Source organism: Hippopotamus amphibius, chromosome 4 (genome assembly GCF_030028045.1).
Source record: "Hippopotamus amphibius kiboko isolate mHipAmp2 chromosome 4, mHipAmp2.hap2, whole genome shotgun sequence".
NCBI classification, from domain to species: Eukaryota; Metazoa; Chordata; class Mammalia; order Artiodactyla; family Hippopotamidae; genus Hippopotamus; species Hippopotamus amphibius.
In genome coordinates, this window is record NC_080189.1 from 12,586,520 (window position 1) to 12,606,294 (window position 19,775).

The 19,775-nt window shown below is 52.3% G+C and overlaps 1 protein-coding gene across 1 annotated transcript in view; it reads right to left on the bottom strand.

Annotated features, from left to right (window-relative positions):
- The window catches only part of LOC130851805 (M1-specific T cell receptor beta chain-like), a 32,604-nt gene continuing 12,829 nt past the window's right edge, over window positions 1-19,775 (bottom strand). Inside the window, 10 exon segments of the mRNA XM_057732539.1 lie at window positions 1-265; window positions 591-697; window positions 854-871; window positions 1,312-1,701; window positions 5,908-6,073; window positions 9,198-9,212; window positions 9,538-9,644; window positions 9,801-9,818; window positions 10,517-10,906; window positions 14,902-14,965. Coding sequence (XP_057588522.1) covers window positions 245-265; window positions 591-697; window positions 854-871; window positions 1,312-1,701; window positions 5,908-6,073; window positions 9,198-9,212; window positions 9,538-9,644; window positions 9,801-9,818; window positions 10,517-10,906; window positions 14,902-14,965 — 1,296 coding nt within the window. The 3' untranslated portion in view covers window positions 1-244.

The window sequence follows — 19,775 nt, forward strand, 5'->3', positions numbered from 1 at the left end:
GTCAAGCCAGATCAGGCCATATTTATTGGCTGAGTCAGTTCAAGCCCTCTAGGATCCCCCCCACCCTGGGTTAGCGGGATCGTGGACATGAGTGTTTGGGGTGCATGCATATGGTAGGTAGATACTGGGATGAGTAGAGAGATGAGAGCAGCTCTTCTGAAGCACTGGGTAGGAATGCAAAAAGCAGAATTCACATCAGGGCAATAGCAGGCTGGAAGCTCCTGGCTCCCCCTCTCAGCTGGCTTCAGGAATCCTTTCTCTTGACCTGAAGAAGAGAAGGTTGGGGGTCACCAGGAGCCAGGAGTGCTGCAGACTAAGAAGAAGTGGTGTGTTCCACGGACAAGATGAATAGCAGGGCTCCCCCAGCATCCATCCATTGGGTTTTCAGGTGACGCCAGTTTCTCCTGCTGGGCATGGCTCTTCCATTGTGCTCCCAGAGGTACAAGGTGTCTTCTGAGGCACATGGGGGAATCTCCCTCTTCCTCTCTGCCCACCTCTAGTCCTGGCACGGTCTCTATGTTCTTGGTGTGAGTGGCTGTGTTTCAAGCATCACCTCTAACCTGCCCGCCCCATCCTGCCCTCGTCCTTACCGTGGCCATCAGCACCAGGGCGCTGACCAGCACAGCATACAGGGTGGCCTTCCCCAGGAGGATCTCATAGAGGATGGTGGCAGACAGGACGCCTTGATGATAGGACACTGTTGGCAGGAAGGGAGAGCAGGTAGGGACCTGTGAGCAGGGATCTCTGGTCTCCTTCCCTCCCTAACTCCCTCACCAGAGTCATGGGTTCTCCATTTCTATTTCCAGAGGAAAGAGCATGGGAGATGGAGACAAAGAAGGAGAGGGCCACTTACCCGAGGTGACACCACAGTCTGAAAGAAAAAGGCGGGGGGAGGGAAATGGATGAGAGACTCCATCATCTAAATCAGATTCAAAACTAAGCAAGCTTTTAGTCAACACAGACTCCCAGGCTCAGAGCAGCCTCCAGCCAGAGTCCTAGCACTGCCTTCCTTCTGTTGTGCCAGTGTGGCCACAGCATCCTTGAAAGTCATGGAACGTGGCAGCACTGAAGGGGATGGGGACCCACCTCTCAGACCCTGAGTTGTGCAGGCAGGTACGGAGGGGACCTATCAACACAGATGAGCATCTTGGGGAGGAAGGAGCCCGAGGTGCGCTGTCCACCCTCATGATGAGCTTTGGTCTTCTCACTCCCCCCCTTTATTCCATATCTAGTCTTTCTGTTCTTCTCCCTGCACCTCTCCGTGTGTCTGCTCTGACTCCTTCTTTGTCAAACCCTCCCAGACCCGCTTACTTGCTCGGCCCCAGGCCTCGGCACTGAGGTTCTGGGTGATGGGTTTGGGCCTGTCCTGCTTGGGCCAGTCGTCCTCGTCCGTGAGCCCGTGGAACTGGACTTGGCAGCGGAAGTGGTTGCGGGGGTTGGACCAGAAGGCGGCCGAGACCCTCAGCCGGCTGCTCAGACAGTAGCGGGAGTCATTGCGGCTGGGGTCCTCCCTGTAGGGCTGAGGGTCCGTGCTGACCCCGGTCTGGACCTGCTTCCCGTTCACCCACCAGCTCAGCTCCACGTGGTCGGGGTAGAAGTCTGTGGCCAGGCACACGAGCGTGGCCTTCTGGGTCCGGGCGATCTCTGCTTCCGATGGTTCGAACACAGCCACCTTGGGTGGGCTCACCTGGCTCAGGTCATCTGGAAGGGACAGGGGTTGGGACCAGGGGTGGGCTGAGAGTTGGCTGGGTGTGGCGGGGGCTGTGCAGGTAGGTGAGTTGGGGGGGGCAGGGTACAGGAGAAGGGGCCACAGGGTCATCATAAAATAGAATTACGAAGCAGGAGGACCTGTTTGCTTGGAGGTCACCACCCGCTCCTCTGTGGCTGGTCTCCCTCTGCCTGCCTGTCCCTTGTACTCACCTGACATCAGGCCTGTCTCCTGCGTCCCCAGCCCCTAAGGTGACCTAACAAATGGCCCTGCCCAACATTCTGAGCCATGTCTCTTCTTTCACGTTATTTGATTCTTGATCCATCAAGAAAAGCTTCCCTGTCTTTTTCTCTCCATAATACGAAATAGTTATTTACAGAGCACTGGACTGGAACCAGAATAACAGAATTAAAGCTTGGAACTGACGTTGCCCACTAAGGAAACTTCAGACAGTCTCTTAATGCCTCTGCATCATTTTTCCTGCTTGTGAAGGGAGAATCCCAACACTGACTGTCCAGAGTGGGTGGGAGATGACATGTTATAAGGATTCAGAAAGGCCCTGCCCTCAGCTGGGTCACTTGTCTGGGAGTCTGGGGGCTGAGGAGTAAAGGGGATTTGGGGATGAGGGGGTCATTTGAATGTGGGGGTGTTTCTTCGGATGACAGTGTACAGATGGCATACTGTTGTGCGCTCACGTGAGGACAGCCTTCTGTGTTAGGGTGTGCTCCTGAGAGTGGGAGGTTGTCTTTCTTTCTGGTGATTCAGCAGGTCATCCTAGCCATTCCTCTGCCTCCAGGTACCCCTGAGTTTCCTCAGCTCAGACAGAGAGCCATCTCCTTGGGTTTTGAATTCAGGCATCTTCAACCTTCTTTGCCCCTTTGCTTCCACACATTCTACTTTTCCCTACCAGCAAGCTCCCTAAATATGCATCTGAGATCATCAGAGCAACTTCTTCTCCCAGTGTTGTTGATACTACTAAGCCTCTAGTGTGTGCGGTCCTCGAGGCCCCAGGGGAAGGCATCCCAATTAAAGCCCCTGCAGCCTTCGCATCTGGCTGGCTCATTGCTTCTGGGCCCTCTCTACAGTCATTTTATCCTGCTCTTCGCTTTTTATTCACTTGCTTGTTTGTGTGTTTCTGAGCAATTCTGTTAAAAGGAAGACGTCTCATTCTAGAGAGATCTAGTTTAGCCTGGAAGATGGAGAAAGTGTTCCTCTGACACTTCATATTTCCACGGATGTGACCTGACTTCAGGGCTGGCTTCATGGGTGGCTGTCCTGTGCAGTCACACAGGATCCTACACGTAGGAGGGCCCCTTGTTGATTGAATGCACTGGTGTCCTCAGTTTGAAATTCTGAATACTTTTTTAACAAGAGCCCGGGGTGTTTGTTTTGAGGTTGTTCTGCGTCCCATCAGGTCAGCGGCCCTGCCCCGCACTGCTCACCCTGCCGCTCATTCCTCTGTCCCTAGGCGCCTCCTGGCTGACCGGGCCTGAAATGGAAATCTCCTAACTTCTCTCTGCTGTCCTGGCTCCATCAGGCTTTCTGCTCTCAGCCTGGTTATTTGCTCTCCCCTCAAAGACCCTGCCTCTGGGATTCTACCAGCCCTCCAGAGGCACTACAGAATCTGCTCCTCTGACTCCCTCCCCCAGCAAACACTCAGCCCTTACTGGAAAAAGTAAAGATGCCTCTGGAGCCATGTGCTATGTTCCCCGTGATGTTGATGGGATGGCGGAATGGTGAGAAGCACCATCTTCCTTACACCCTGAGGCACTGACCACACGGCTTCATGATGAGGACAAAGTCAGTTCTCCCTCCATGATTGTGAGTCCCTGTGGGGTGAGGGTGGGCTTGCCCATGTGGGTGTATGTGTGTGTCCTGGTGAGCTTCTGTTACATGTGCTCGGATGTGGGCTGGACCAGCCTCAGGCAGAATTGTGAGGTTTATCTGTCCTGTGCCCAGCCCATCTCTCATACATACCCAGCCCCCCTCCCCGTTAGCCACATGCCACACCTGTCCCTCCTTTGGCACGGGGCTCCCCTCCCTCGTCAGTGGCCACCTAGGGGAGGGGCAGGGAGGGGACCACTGAGTTACAACAGGTTTGCTGGATACTGTCCATGTAGCTACTCTTGAAATCCTCACAGCAGATTTAGCAGTAGGTATTGCTGATGATATAGTATGCTAGAGGGAAGGTTCCCATAGATTCACTCACTCAAGGTCACTGGATCATGAAAGGGCCAGGGCTTGCAACTTGGGTTACCTGGTTCTGAGGTCTCCTGCTTTTCTCCACCCTGGCTGACCGCAGGAACCCAGCTTTCCTCTGGGAACAAACACTTCAGCTGAGCCCCGCTGGCTCCATCTTAACGAGCCTAACCACACACAGCGCTCGCTGTTGTCAAATAAGCCAGTAAATATACCAGTATTGAGGGGTTCTTCCCCTCTGGAAGCTCAGGGCTCCCATCACCAGGGGACCTTTAAGGTCCCTTTCCAGCACTAAGAGCCTAAGACACTCACCTCACAAGCAAAATATCTGCATTTTAAGGCATGTCCTGCACCATCTGGCTGTCTAACCTAGAAAGCTGCTGTGAGGAGGGAGGTTTTGGCTGGGGGTGAGGGGGGTCCTTTTGGTGAGTAAATCCACCCAATGGCCCAGGTTCCCCCCCAGCCCCTGTGTACTGTGCACACAGCCTGGCCGGCAGGGGTCGGGGGCTTAGGAGGAGAAGAAGAGGTTTTAAGCCTAACTTTAAGTCCAAACTTCTAGGCAGGAAATCTACAAACCCCGCTTGTGTTGATTCTTTCCCTCACTGCCTCCTGTTTATCTGTGTCTCTCATGTTTCTGTTCCCCTCTTGTCTGTCATCCTTTTCCCGCTTCTCTGTTCAGTGGAAGCCTCCACCTGCACCTCCACCTGCACCTCCCAGGAGCCGGCGCTGCAGGGGCCACCATCCTGTGCTCTTCCCTGCTTGTTCCTGCCCCTCCAGCTCATTGTCCTTTGCAGCAGGGACACCCCCTCCTACTCTTCCCGCAGCCCAGATTGCCCTCTTTGGTTTTCTCCAACCAAGTGGCTCACATAGTCCTAACAAACCCTCTCTTTCCCCAGTGCTCACCCGGTCCCTAAATACCTCAAAAAAAAAAAAAAAAAGAGAGAGAGAGAGAGAGAGAATGAAGCCCCCTTTGCCCTCTGACTCTGTTCCAGGACCGGGAGCACAGCAACCCCTACCCCTTGTCCCTTGCAGACCTGACACCACAGGTGGACAACTGGCCGCGCGCCCCAGCTCCAGCCCACTCCACCCATCTCTGGCGACCCGAGGGGCTGGGAATGGAAGAAAGGGAGGCATCGGAATCTCACCTGTGACTGTGAGCCTGGTGCCTGGACCGAAATACCGCTCATAGGAGCACAGAGCCCCAGTCCCGCACGCAAACCCCTCAGCGCCCAGCCTCTCCTCCTCCGGCTCCCAGCGCCCTGCTCCAGCGCAGGGAGGGGACCAGGTGCCCGGATCAAGCCCGCCCCGCGCGCTCCGCCTTCCATCCCGTCCCGCAGCCGGCTGCCGAGCCGCGGACACTCACCCATCACGGTTAGCCGGCTGCCGGCCCCGAAGGTCGGGGTGGTGCCTGCCAAGCACAGCCCCGGGGTGACCCACCAAAACCCAAGGCGCGCCGCTCGCGCTCACCTATCACCAGGAGCCGCGTGCCCGGCCCGAAGTACTGGGTCTGTGAGTCACGGCCCCCCAGCCCCGCGCAAAAACCCCCCGAGTATCCCACCGCATCCCCAGCGGAGTCCCTACTCACCAAGCACTGACAGCCGGGTGCCAGCGCCAAAGTACTGAGTGTTTTGGCTCACAGCCAGGGGGCCCAGGACAAAAACCAGCTCTACCCTCTCCTGATGCCACGGACTCAAGCCCAGGTCCCCACCGACCCTGAGTGCAGCCCCAAACGGAGATGGGCAGCTGCCCACCTCTCTCCATCCCGCCCTAGGGAGCACTCAGGGACCCCAGCTGCCCTCCTTACCCAGCACAGTCAGCTTGGAACCATTCCCAAAGTACAGCTGCCCGGTGTTCACACAGCCCTGGGGACCCAGGAGCAAACTTTGTCTTCTCAGAGAGCAGCCCAGGAGGGTCCAGCACAAACTCCCCCAAAGCCAAGTTTCCAGGGGCCGTCAGGCTGGGCAGCCCATCCTCCCTCCCACCTGGAGACACCTCCTTACCTAGCACAGTGAGCCGGGTCCCTGGCCCGAAGTACTGCTCACTGTAGGAGCACAGTGGGAAGGGGCTGCCAAGAATTCCTCCCCCTCCCTTCCTCCCCTGACACAGAATGGGGCTCCCCTCCTTCTCCTCTCTGGCTTCTCTCCTCCCACTTCTCTCCAGAACTAGCTGGACATGGTAATCTGGACACTGCATGAGGTCATCCTCAATTTGCAGAAAATCAGCTTGGCTTGGGGACATACAATGACTGTGAAATTGGAAGCGGTATTGGTGGTGGAGATTTTGCTGGACTGCAAAGTGTTCCAGGCTAGACCCTGCCTCTTTCTTCTTCTGTCACCTGCAAGCTCCCTGGCCTTAGTTTCTCCATCTGAAAAATGGAGTAATACCTTCCCCACAGGGCTGCTGTGAGTGCTTAATTACACACCTGCAAGTGTTTGTCAAAAGACAAGTTTTCTGAAAAGCACTGAATCAGGATTCCACTTTGGCTCGATTCTTCGCTTTCCTGGAAGCTGTGTGTGGAGCAGGGAGAGGTAGGGGTGATCATTGAGTCTAGGTCCCTGTGAGACCCTGTCAGGGACCTGCTGCAGAGACCTCTCCCAGCTACTCTCCCCATACAGCAGCCCACCCTGGGCGGGTGGAGCTATTTTCTGAGGCAGAGCTTTTTGTAAAAGCACCTCCTCTACCTGAATCATCGTGCTCCCCCCCCCAGTCCCCACAATGTTACACTGTGATACAAAAATGTCCTCTCCTCTTTTCCTCCTCCCCCAACTATTGGGCAGAGGCAGGAAGTGCAGGTGGCAGAGGTTGGTCTGATTCAGTGGGGTGGGAAGAGATAAATTCAGAGTACACTGAAAGTGGGGAGGGGCTTGGGGAATGGCAGGGTGCTAGTGGTGGGGGAGGGGGGCAGGGAGGCCCCTTCTGGACCATATGCCACTCTGAGGAGATCTCCTATGTCATCAGGGCTCCCCTCTGGGACTCACTGTGCCCACCTGCACAGACTGGCATTTATAGCGAGGGGGGTGGGAGGAGCATCCCTAGAGCAGATGATGGCAACTTAGGGCAGAAGGACAGCCTGGAAAGCTCCGAGATTCCCCACTGCTTCCTGGGTGGGGTCCAAGCTCCTGTCCCTTCATTACCCCACAGACGTTTAATGCACACGCACTATATGGCAGGCCTCGTGCTGGTTGCAGGGACAGAGTCCACTCTCACAGCGGGAAGCCCCCACCTGCCTTTCCAGCCTTATGACCCTCATCTGGGACCTCGCCGCCAGCTGAGCGGAAGTTCCCAGAAGTGTCTGACCCTGTAGTTTCATGTGCCACTCATGCCTCTGACCACCATGACCTCTCTCCCACGTGGATAATTGAGACCAATGCTTCTTTGGAAGAGTCTGCTACCTTCTCAGACTCTCCCCAGATGGTCCCGGTCAGAAACCGGGGGCTAGCCTCTGCCTGCATGTTAGCAGACAGCTCGCATTGCTATTCAAAGCATCACCTGTGTGCTAACAGTTTCTACCCATGAATTAGCTATCCCCCTGTGAACAGGGAAGCTTCTTGAGGACAGTGACTTGTGTATCTTTGTTTTCTTGAAGGTTAATAGCAGATACTGCAGTGATATGTGCTTAATGAGCAGGCTACTCTGCCCATGCAGAGATGCAGACATACGTGTGTGCATGTCTGTTGGTATATGTACAGACACCCATGTAGAATGCATGCATGCGTTGCAGTAGAGAGAGGGGGCTGTGTGCTGCAGGCCTGTGAGGAGGAGGGTAGATGGCAGTTTCAGGCAGGCCTTAGGGTGACATCTGCTCCTGAATTGGGTCACTTTGGGGGAACTCATTGATTCATTCACTTATTCCAAGATAGTTTATTGGGCTCATACACTGAACCAAGGTACTATGTCACATCACAAGGATGCTGTAATAAAACGTGACTTGGTCCTCAAAGAGCTGACCATCCAGTGAGGGTATCCGACAAGGCAAGACGTAGTTTCCATCAAGTGTGGTCAGTGGCAGGAAGGAGGTGGGCACAGGGCATTGTGATAGGAAAGTGCAGGGGGCATTTCATCCAGCATCATGAGGGGTAAGATGCAGAGGCTTCTTATAGGGGAAGATAGCATCGGTAAGTCTTCAAAGTTTGATGGGAGTTTGTTTGTGTGTCATTCCAGGTAGAGGGGTGCAAGATGGCCTGAGAGCCAGTGGCTCAGGGGTTCAGGGTGACAGGAGTGAAGGTGAGTGAGGACAAAGAGGTGGAGGACAGTTGTGGTTCTTTCATGCCCTCCTGAGGACTGTGGGTTATATGAGGTTGAATCAAAAATTATCTGCACTCTGATTATATTAAAACTTATGTAAATTCTACGGCCAGAGTGCAGATAATTTTTGACTCACCCTTGTATCACCATGGTGACAGTGTGACAATAAAGAGCTTTTGAAGGATTTCTAGAAATAGCAATAGGGCTGGTCCTTGGTTTTAGGGAATTTTATTTTTCTATCCTCCCAGGACTGATCCAGCAATGTTTTTACCTCTATTTAATTCACTTGAGTGAAATTTATAAGTAGCTTTTTACCTTAAACTGCAAGATACATTTCCTACTGAGAAGAGATTTCCAAGTCAGTGACCTCTCTTCTTCTCATCTGGAAAGACTCTTTGCTGATGAAGGAAGCTGAGCAGTGTTCCCAGTGAGACCACTGAAATGGGTGTGGGTGATACAAATGACCTTGAGCTTTGTTGGACATATGGTCATAACCACTTGGCAGGTAGATACACCTGTGTAGCTCAGCTCTTTCTCAGAGTATCTTTGATCAAGTAGGACAGAAATTTCCTATAGGCAACACCACCATTTTTCTAGGCTGTTCCAGAATGTCTGTCTTTATATCCTTTCACAGGTACTTAAGTTTCCCTGACAATGAGGAGTAGTACCAGCCACAGCCTGGGTCCCTCCAACCGCTATCTGAGGGGACTGCACTTTCTTGATATCTCTTGTTTCTACCCTGACTGGAGTCACAAGAGACTTGCGAGATGGACAGAAGAGATATCTAGACACTCAGTCAAGCCAGATCAGGCCATATTTATTGGCTGAGTCAGTTCAGGCGCTCTAGGGTCCCCCCCACCCTGGGTTAGCGGGATCGTGGACATGAGTGTTTGGGGTGCGTGCACATGGTGGGTAGATACTGGGATGAGTAGAGAGATGAGAGCAGCTCTTCTGAAGCACTGGGTAGGAATGCAAAAAGCAGAATTCACATCAGGGCAATAGCAGGCTGGAAGCTCCTGGCTCCCCCTCTCAGCTGGCTTCAGGAATCCTTTCTCTTGACCTGAAGAAGAGAAGGTTGGGGGTTACCAGGAGCCAGGAGTGCTGCAGACTAAGAAGAAGTGGTGTGTTCCACTGACAAGATGAATAGCAGGGCTCCCCCAGCATCCATCCATTGGGTTTTCAGGTGACGCCAGTTTCTCCTGCTGGGCATGGCTCTTCCATTGTGCTCCCAGAGGTACAAGGTGTCTTCTGAGGCACATGGGGGAATCTCCCTCTTCCTCTCTGCCCACCTCTGGTCCTGGCATGGTCTCTATGTTCCTGGTGTGAGTGGCTGTGTTTCAAGCATCACCTCTAACCCGCCTGACCCATCCTGCCCTCCTCCTCACCATGGCCATCAGCACCAGGGCGCTGACCAGCACAGCATACAGGGTGGCCTTCCCCAGGAGGATCTCATAGAGGATGGTGGCAGACAGGACGCCTTGATGATAGGACACTGTTGGCAGGAAGGGAGAGCAGGTAGGGACCTGTGAGCAGGGATCTCTGGTCTCCTTCCCTCCCTAACTCCCTCACCAGAGTCATGGGTTCTCCATTTCTATTTCCAGAGGAAAGAGCATGGGAGATGGAGACAAAGAAGGAGAGGGCCACTTACCTGAGGTGACACCACAATCTGAAAGAAAAAGGTGGGGGGGAGGGAAATGGATGAGAGACTCCATCATCTAAACCAGATTCAAAAATCAGCCAGCCTTCCTCAGTCCAATAGATGGCAAGGTGCTAAATCTTGCCAATAGCCATGTGAGCTTGGACTCAGCTGAGCCTTCAGATAAGACTCCAGCCTTGGCTGACACCTGATTGCAGCCTCTTGAGGTAGACAACCCAGCTAAGTTATGCCCAAATTCCTGACCCACCAAAACTATACAATAATAAGTTTGTGGTATTTTGAGTTGCTTAAAAAAAACACAAACAACAAAAAACAAAAAGACAAAAAACTAAGCCAGCTTTTAGTCAACACAGACTCCCAGGCTCAGAGCAGCCTCCAGCCAGAGTCCTAGCACTGCCTTCCTTCTGTTGTGCCAGTGTGGCCACAGCATCCTTGAAAGTCATGGAACATGGCAGCACTGAAGGGGATGGGGACCCACCTCTCAGACCCTGAGTTGTGCAGGCAGGTACAGACGGGACCTATCAACACAGATGAGCATCTTGTGGAGGAATGAGCCCAAGGTGCCCTGTCCACCCTCATGATGGGCTTTGGTCTTCTCACTCCCCCCCCACCCCCATTCCATTTCTAGTCTTTCTGCTCTTGTCCCTGCATCTCTCCCTGTGTCTGGTCTGACTCCTTCTTTGTCAAACCCTCCCAGACCCGCTTACTTGCTCGGCCCCAGGCCTCGGCACTGAGGTTCTGGGTGATGGGTTTGGGCCCGTCCTGCTTGGACCAGTCGTCCTCGTCCGTGAGCCCGTGGAACTGGACTTGGCAGCGGAAGTGGTTGCGGGGGTTGGACCAGAAGGCGGCCGAGACCCTCAGCCGGCTGCTCAGACAGTAGCGGGAGTCATTGCGGCTGGGGTCCTCCCTGTAGGGCTGAGGGTCCGTGCTGACCCCGGTCTGGACCTGCTTCCCGTTCACCCACCAGCTCAGCTCCACGTGGTCGGGGTAGAAGTCCGTGGCCAGGCACACGAGCGTGGCCTTCTGGGTCCGGGCGATCTCTGCTTCCGATGGTTCGAACACAGCCACCTTGGGTGGGCTCACCTGGCTCAGGTCATCTGGAAGGGACAGGGGTTGGGACCAGGGGTGGGCTGAGAGTTGGCTGGGTGTGGCGGGGGCTGTGAGTGTGTGTGAGTTGTGGGGGGAGGGAAGGGGGCCATAGGGTCATCATAAAATGATGTAGTAGTAGGTTCTGCTTTTCAGGTGTCACCATCCCAATTTTTTGTTGCTAGTCTCCCTTCTCTTTCCCCCCACTTTCTGGTTTACCCTGTGGGCACACAGTACTGACTGCCTCCTCCATCTCCCTAAGGTGGCAGTACCTCCTGAAAAGTCGAAAAGTCCTATCCTTGGGTCCCTGTAGGATTATTAATCAGATGAGTATACCTGCCTATTTTCTTCCTAGTTCAAATCCCTCTTTAGTACACGGCTGTCTAATTTTTCAGACTTAGAAACAATTGTAGTAGAGTTGAATAAGCCTGGATTCTGAGGCAGAAGCAACACGATCGTGGGAACTAAACTGACTTTTTCTAATGACCATCTGCCTTTTCTTGCTGGGTGTGTGTGCTTACCTATTTGAGGAGGAGCACATATTAATTAGAATTAGCCATTCTTCTCTAGAAGAGATACTTTTCCCATTGCGTCTCACATCTTCTTTTCTCTATACTATACCCAGCTCACCTTTTGTTTTGATTTACATGTCCCCTGCTTTGTGGAGCCCACATGCCTCTGGCTGGTATCCTATCTGATGTTCCACACGGACTCCCACACCGGGGCACACGGGCTGTGTGGTAGCTTGCCCAGGATGGCTGCAGTCCCCCGAAAGAAACTGTTCATGGGTTGAACACTCTCTTATTTCCAGTGCCCAGCAAACCTCTCTACCCGCTTCAAATCTATGCTTTACATGCAGACAAGTAGCAAGAGCTTGAAAACGAACAAATCCCAAAGTTCGAGGGCTGGTTCATCAGAGGATTCATGTTATAAAGTCCCAGGCCCTTTTACATGCCTGACAGAAGGGAGAGAATTTCTGGAATTGTTGGAAGGCAGGCCCTCATGTGAAGACACGGAGGAATGAAAAAAAACCCAAAACAAAACAGGTCTACCTTTTAGGCACCTTCCTTGTTGCCAGAATGTATTGTACCCTGTTCGACTCTTTTCTGGGAATGAGTTTGTGGAGCAGAAATATGGCGAACCCAGATGTCTCCACTTTATCCAAGTTTGGGAAATGTTTCTAATGGGAAAATTGAGACATGGGTTTGGAAAAAGGCAAAATCTGTGCCACCGTGGTGGTAAACAACAGGTATGAAAAAGATGGCTGCAAGAGGGTGAGACCTTTGCAAAGGACTTTCACATAATTGAGTCCCTTACAATTTCAGGACTCCAAGAGACTATCATTGTCGACTCTGGTTTATACATTTCAGATGGCCTGAGACATGTAGGTCATTTTGCAAATTGCATGAGCCCCTCCTCCTCCAGAAGCCAGGCGTTTGGAAGCCCAGTGGTTTGTACTTTCCAATTTCCACGACACTCCCTGGTACGTGCCCCCTCCTGCAGGACTAAGCCTGCTCCAGCCAACCAATCTTGTAGGACCTCTGCGGTCCATTCCTCTGGCCGTTTCTATACCTCCAGCCCAGACTCGTCTTACGCTCGCCCCACTTCTCCCGCCTGCCTGCTTCCTCCCCAGGGTGGTAATGCTGTGTTAGTTTTTCACGATGGGCCTGTGACTTGATTATCTCAACACAGATCCTGAGATTTGACCTACTTCTCTTCTGTCTGCCTTGTCTGTTGCTAAGATGGTGTAAGTTTCCAGCTGTAACTGTTTATTCACCTACCTCCTCTGACCGCCCCCCCCCCCCCCAAGCGCAGTGCTCCCCAGGGACATCCCTGCAAGCTCACATGATGCCGTGACAAGGACTTCTGCCCTCAGGGCTCCGGAACCCCCCTCAAACCACCCCAGTCTCACCACGCTGCTCCCCCACTGCCCCCTGAGCCCTAAAACCACCTCAGGAAGACATACATGGATCTTGGAGACTAGTGGAGACGCGTGGAGACGGAGAGGAGGACAAGGAAGGCGAGGAGAGTGCTCTGAGCTGAAGGGAGGCGCTGGGGGGAGGATTTTAACATAGAAGACAGAGCTATTCCTCCAAATGGGGTCAACAGTGCAGGATCAGAGTTAGAATGGCGGGGGGCGGGGGTGGTTGGGAACGGAGAAGATGAGATAAGAAAAGGAAAGTAAAACACCTGCTAAAACAGGGGAGATGAGAGGAGTCCCGGAGAACAATGAGGAGAAAAGCAAGAAAACACAAAGCCTGGAGACGAAGGACAGAAGCACAGCTTGGAGCCCTTGGCTGAGGAGCCGGGCGGGAGCCGGAGATGCTCCGGGAGGGAAAGGCAGTCCTGACCCCATCCTTACACCCCCTCCCCTCCCGATACCTGTCACGGTGAGCCTGGTGCCGATCCCAAAGTGCAGGGGCGCATTATAGGAGCACAGCTGCAGGTGGCTGTGGCAAAACCCCCCGAGGCCTCAGCCAGAGGGCAAGACCGTGAGAAGAGGGATGGCCACCCTTCTCTCCCTAGATTCATGGCTCTGGACCAAAGGGATCGCCCTAGGAGAAAAGCCTAAGCACACTCTGGGGAAAGGGGGGAAGAGGAAGAGGCTTAGGAGGAGCCGGTCCACACACATAAGGAGGGACGAACCACCGACAGAAGAGGGTCACGGGCTGAAGGCCTAGAGGAGAAACAGAGGACGCAACCAAGCCGCACTAAAGCGGTGGCAGACCCAGCTCCTTGGAAGCCCCACAGGGATCAGAGTTTATGGAAGCCCCTTCCACCAGGGCTGGGAGGAGAGACAGACACTCCGGGTCCAAGGGACAATGGCCCTGCCTCCCGGGGCCTGCGTCTTACCCAGGACAGAGAGTCGAGTCCCGTCTCCAACGTACTGCACTTGGTGGCTCCGCAGCACAACACAGGTGTGGCAGATCTCAGAAAGGCCGGTGTGGGGCCCTTCTTTCCAGAAGCGAGCATCCCCCCCAGAACTTCTGGGGGGTTCTAGCACCTTCTCTCCTCACCCACACTCTCAGCCTTTCCTCTGCTGCGTTCTCAGTCCCTGCCTTCTTTATGGGGAACTTCTAGAACCCCAGCCTTACAACACACCATCCCCAGGGAAGACCTTTCCTTACCCAACACAGAAAGCTTGGTTCCGCTGCCGAAGTATAATCTTTCATTGGTCACACAACACTAAAGCCTGGTAGGGAAACTGCGCCTGTGCCTCCCATTCCTTCCTCCCTCTGTCCACCCGCAGCTCTCCTCTCCCTTTCCTTAGCGGAGTTTTAACTCCCGGAGGTGGAGGAGGTGACAACTGTACAACCAGAAAAGCTGTGGTCAGAGGACCAGTTCGGCCCTGGGTGACTCCCTACTTCACTCTCCTGTGTCTGTCTCCTTTCTGCGTGAGGGAGGAAAACGGCAGGACTGACAGATCCAAGGCCAGAGGCTCTCCCATCTACCATGGCCATCACGGGCACCCTCCATGGAGACAGGAGATGGACAAGGTGACCCCTTTCTGGCTGAGGCTACTTGCCTCCCGGTAGGGAAACCCAGGTTTGGCACAGCGAGTCCATGAAGATATTGGAGATGGAGGCTGTCCATCTCATTAGGACAAGAATTCAGACCTTTCTGATAAAAGCACGCTTTAACCTAGGCACCCAAGGCGGAGGCTCCATCGGGACCCTGCCCCTCCCTGTAGGTTCCCAGCCCTCCAGCCCTGACTGGCTTACCTACGACAGTGAGCCGGCTTCCCTCCCCAAAATAGTAGGTGTCTGCAAAGCACAGCCTCCCAGGTTCACTTCAAAACCTCCCCTTGTCGGCTGGGGCTCGGGGACAGTTTGGGGTTTCAGGGATCCCTTCCCTCCCAGAGCCACCAGCCCCCTTCAAACACACTGCATACCCTTCCACAGCTTTCCAGGGCCCCAGGACCCAGGAGCTGGGTCATCCCTTCCCTCCCACCTTCCCCAGGCGAGGGTCCTCCCTCATGGTACCTACCTAGAGACCCTGGTCTTACCTACAACCGTCAGCTTGGTCCCTGGGCCGAAGGTATAGTCATAGCACATTAGAATACAGCCACCCTACAACACACATTTGGGACCCGCCTTCCCCTCTGAGGGGCCAGGGAAGACCTGGACTCAGTCTTACCTACAACTGTGAGCTTGGTGCCTTCTCCAAAGAAGACTTCAGTGTTTGCACAGTGATGCGGAGCAAGGAGGAAAACAAACGTGATGTGTGCAGAGAGGAAGGGGTCTTGGTTGGTGTCTGGTGGACTCTGGGACTAGGAATCCCCTCCTATGCTTTATAGATATTGCACAGAAGAATATTTTTGACTTTTGATTCTTGGGGCCACAGAACATGGCCAGGGTCCATCCAGGGGGCCCTGTGCCCCCTTTTTTTTATTCTTCTTAAGGGCCCATCAGGAGGATGTGAGCCTGGGGAGGAGGGTAGGGTCCCAGAGACCTGTGACTATCCACGGAGGGCTGGGATAGTGCTGGCTTCTTCCTTCATAAAACGCATCACCTCCCACATACTTTCCCACTGACCTTGTCCTGGGTGGGGGTGGGATGGAGGTGGGATAAAGGGGTCTGTCTGAGGCCTTCACCCATGAGGCCACGGAGGCATTTTCTCACGTCTGGCCTTTCTGCCTGGAAGCTTCAGCTATGATCCAGGCCTGTCCTTCTCCATGGCCTTGGCTTGACAGGTGGATGGGAAGGCGGAGGAGGGGGGGTGGGCGGAGGCTTTCTGACCCTTGAGCCTGTGAGCCGGGAGAAGAGTGGACGGGTGGTGGGCATTGGGACAGGCAGAAAGGTTTTTGTAAAGGATCCCCGTCGGGTTGAATCACCGTGGCCCCCTGTCCCCACAACGTTACAGCTTTATACAAAAACGGCCCCTCCCTCCCATGGGTCCGCCCCTCGGAGGAGTCGGAGTCTGGGAGAAACCACCAGAGCAGCTGCCCCTTTGAGGGCATTGGAGAGTGAGGCGGGGACGTCACTACCTTCGGTGCGAGGTGGTGGTGGGGACAGATCAGGCCAGGGGGCTCCCTCCTCAGGCTCACGCCCTTTCTTCAGGGCCTTCTGAGCTCCTCAAAGCTGTGTGTTTGCATCGAGGGCTAGTTTCCATGGCATCCGCCCCTCTGCAAGCTGTCGTCATAGTAGCAGCCCCTTTCTATCCCGGGCCTGTCCCAGAAGCTGGGAACCCAGAGGTCACACCTTTCATCTGAGAATGGAATCCCTCAGTACCCAGACTGTGCCCCGTTGGCCCACCTCTGAATCTCCAGGGTGGTTGGGAGGAGAACTGGCCACGAGCTACACAGCGGTAGGGCTTTCCCAGGGGTAGATGAAGTGACAGCTGAGAGCTGTTATCTCTAACACGTGTGAGCTGAGGTGGGACCATGTGAGTCGTCAGCTGCCACACTTCTCACTGTGGACCTCAGACATCAGAGTTCAGAGGAGGGCAGTGGGGGAACCAGATGTGGAGAACTGGATGAATACAGTCTCAGGAACGTTCAAATGCAATTGCATGGCCACATGATCACGGTCAAGTTCTTCTCCCTCTTCTTCCTGAAGGGCAGAAACATTTTACGTTTTTGGTAGATATTTAATTTTCCCGGCACAAGATGACCTTGCAATTGAACCTCCAGTTGAGTCGTCTCCATCTCATTTCACTAGATGGCGCTTTAATTTGTTGCCTTTTAAACTGACAACATCTAGAAGAAAAAAAGACAAACTCAACCACATAGCGATAACACACATACAGGGGGAAGTAGACACGGAATTAAAAGATAAATGACAATATGGGAAAAGCATTAGCTATTCTCATCATAACGGATGATCTCCCCACGATCATGAACTCCTAGAAATCAATAAGAAAATAATCCAGCAGCCCAATAGAAATGGCAAAGAGCAGAGGTTCAGAAAAAAAGATCCAAATGGTGCTTAACTATAGGAAAAAACTAAAACCACATTGAAATGTCAGTTTTCACCAATTTGATTGAAAAACTGAGTTATGGAAGACCATTCTATTAGTTAGTTTCTGGTGAAGTATGCGCTTTTACACATTGATTGCTGGTAGGTTTGCGAAGTAATGCAACTCTTAATGGGAGCAATTTGGAAATATCTATAAAAATGACAGATGTGCTTACTTTTTCACCCAGAAATCCACCTTTCGGAATTTATCCTGCAATTACTCTTGCATACAAATAAAAAAAAGTGTGCAAAGTATTTGCATTATTTCGAATAGCAAAAAGATTGGGAAAAACTCATGTGCCCATTAGTAAGGGACTGGGTAGATAAATTGTGATACATTCACGAAACAGAATATTATTCAATTCTAAAAAAGAATGAAAATGTTTCATATTGCTATAGAAAGCTTTCTAAGATATACTGTTAACTGGATAAAAACAAGCTATAGAATAAGGTTTCTATATGCTACCTTTGTCTAACAAAGGGGTAAAATAAGAAATATACTTCTGCTTGTTTGATGCTGCTGAAGAAACACTGGAAGGATACAAAAGTGATGGATAAAAGTGATTACCTATTAAGAATGAGCGGAGGAGACAGAAACATAATATAAGTAAAATTAACATTTCTCAGTGTCAACTTTATTGTGTTGAATTTTGAGCTATAGATAGCTATTGTATTTTAAATAGATATTATCTATTTTATTTTAAAGTAAAACAATAAAATTTTAAAAGAAAAACAACAACAAAATACTGCTTTCAGTGATATTTTGAAATCTACCACTGCAAAAAAAAAATTGTTTTATTTACAAAGTCATTTTTTTTCCAAAGAAGATCAGTTTATACAAGAAGCTGTTGTATGGCCCCGAATTTGCTCAGTGAGTCTCCAATTACCTAGGACACTAGTGAAAAATACATACTTCTGAGTGGTCCCCAGGATATTTTGAGTTCAAAATCTCTAGGTTTCTTAATTTGTATTGAAATAAACAATTAAGTACAACATGATCCTGGGTATTTCCACTTCAGCACCAGTCGTGGGACCCACTGCTGGTCCTTGAGGAGAAGGCCAGGTGTTAGCAGGAAGCACAGCAGAGTGCGATCTGGTGTGCCACGAGCTGGCTGCAAAGGCACGGCTCTTAGAATTTAGGGGAAAAGGAAAAAGCGGAGACAGTCTGTTTATTTAACTCAGGAATAGTGACGTCTCACAGCAGCCCAATAAAAGGTCATTGATTGCTTTTATCCATCGCAAGGTGGCAAGGCCTCTTCCTTGTTCCCTTTCCACATCGAGGAACTTTCATCAATGTAGTGACTTACTCTGATCTAGTACTGAGTAGTATTTTCCTCTCTTACTCACCCTTTTTCCTGTCAGTAATTTACAAAGTAGGAGTTTCCTTTTGACTATCTAGCTGGGGACTCTCATCCCAACTTGGACTTACAAATAACACTACTACTTTGTCTTGGTTTCACAACTACGTTTTATCCTGATAGGGTTTGTCCCAGCTCTTTGGCACTCTGTCATCACACTGTTAGCAGGCCAAGTGCCCGCAAAGCTTGTTTTTTTGGGGGGGAGGGGGTGAAAGGAGCTCAGATCAGCAGTCAGGCTGGTGCGAGTGAGGTCATTCATCATCTTGGGCAGCAGAGGGCAGCCTTTCCCTATTTTTTGTTAGACCTAAGCGGCTGCAGTCTCAGCGTGGCCACTTGAGGGGGCGAGAAGAAAGTGGATAGTGCTCAGGGGGACCCACGGGGAAGCTGGTAGGTTACCTGTGTGGCTTTCTCAAGGTGTGTTTTCGGATGTAGGGAGGAGATACGCAAATAGCACCTATGTGTAATTTTTGAAATCTTTTGAGCCCGTCCATTGACCCATTTGAACTCAAACTTTGTCTCCGAATTTCCCCAGATGAAACTGAAATCTGAACAGGCTAAAGGGTGCCCCAGAGCGGCGCGGGATGAGAAGACAGCACCCCGGCCTCCTCACTTACGTTCCGGGGGCTCTGGTGGGCGCTGCACCTGAGCCGCGGAGGCCCCGCCCTCAGGCAAGCTCGCCTCCTGTAGCCAGACTGCGGGGCTCCCATCCACGCCCTCCACTTACATCTGTGGACCTTGGGCAAGTTACTGAGGCTTTTTAAACTCCAGTCTCCTTACCTGTGAAGCGGGAATGACGACGGTGCATGTAACACCCATCTCAGGAGCTCTTGCGAGACGTGAATGATACGCACAGAGGTTTATCAAGGTGCCTGCATGTAGTTAGTGAAGACGTCCGTGCCTGCTGTTTTCAGATAGTATTGGTCTAGGGCTCTCTCTACCACACTGGTCCCCACGCTCGGGCATTCATCAGGATGACCTGAAAGTCTTGTTCAACGCAAGCCGCTGGGCTCCATCTTAGAATTTCTGACTCTGTAGGTTTGGGGTGGGGCCCAAGAATTTGCATTTCTTGTAAATTCCCAGGTGATTCTGATGCTCCTGGTCCAGGGACCACACTTTGAGACCCATTCTTCTAGAAGCCTCTTTCTTCAGTACATTTGCCTCCACTCCTAGCTCATACTTCATTCATCCCATCACTGGGTGCCTATTCTATGCCAGCTGTTGTTTAATCAGTAGATATACCAGGATGAGTAAGACAAGATTTCTTCCATGAGAAGCTCGTGGTTGAAGGCCAAGGTAGACACAACCATATACACTCAGCAGCCTGAGCAGAACTGGTATAGAAGAAAGCATGGAAGAGAAGGAGGACTCCTTCCTCAGACCAGATGGTCCACGGGGCCAGTGCAGGGAGGTGGGGAAGAGGATCCGGAGCAGGAAGAGGGTGAAGGGGTGGGTGGGAAGGGCGTCAAACCAGATGGACCAGTAGTGTCCAGAGCCAGAGGTCAGAGGTGCATGCTTATTGGAGGAACCCCCAGGACTTCTGAGCACTGGAGCACAGCAGGGAAGAG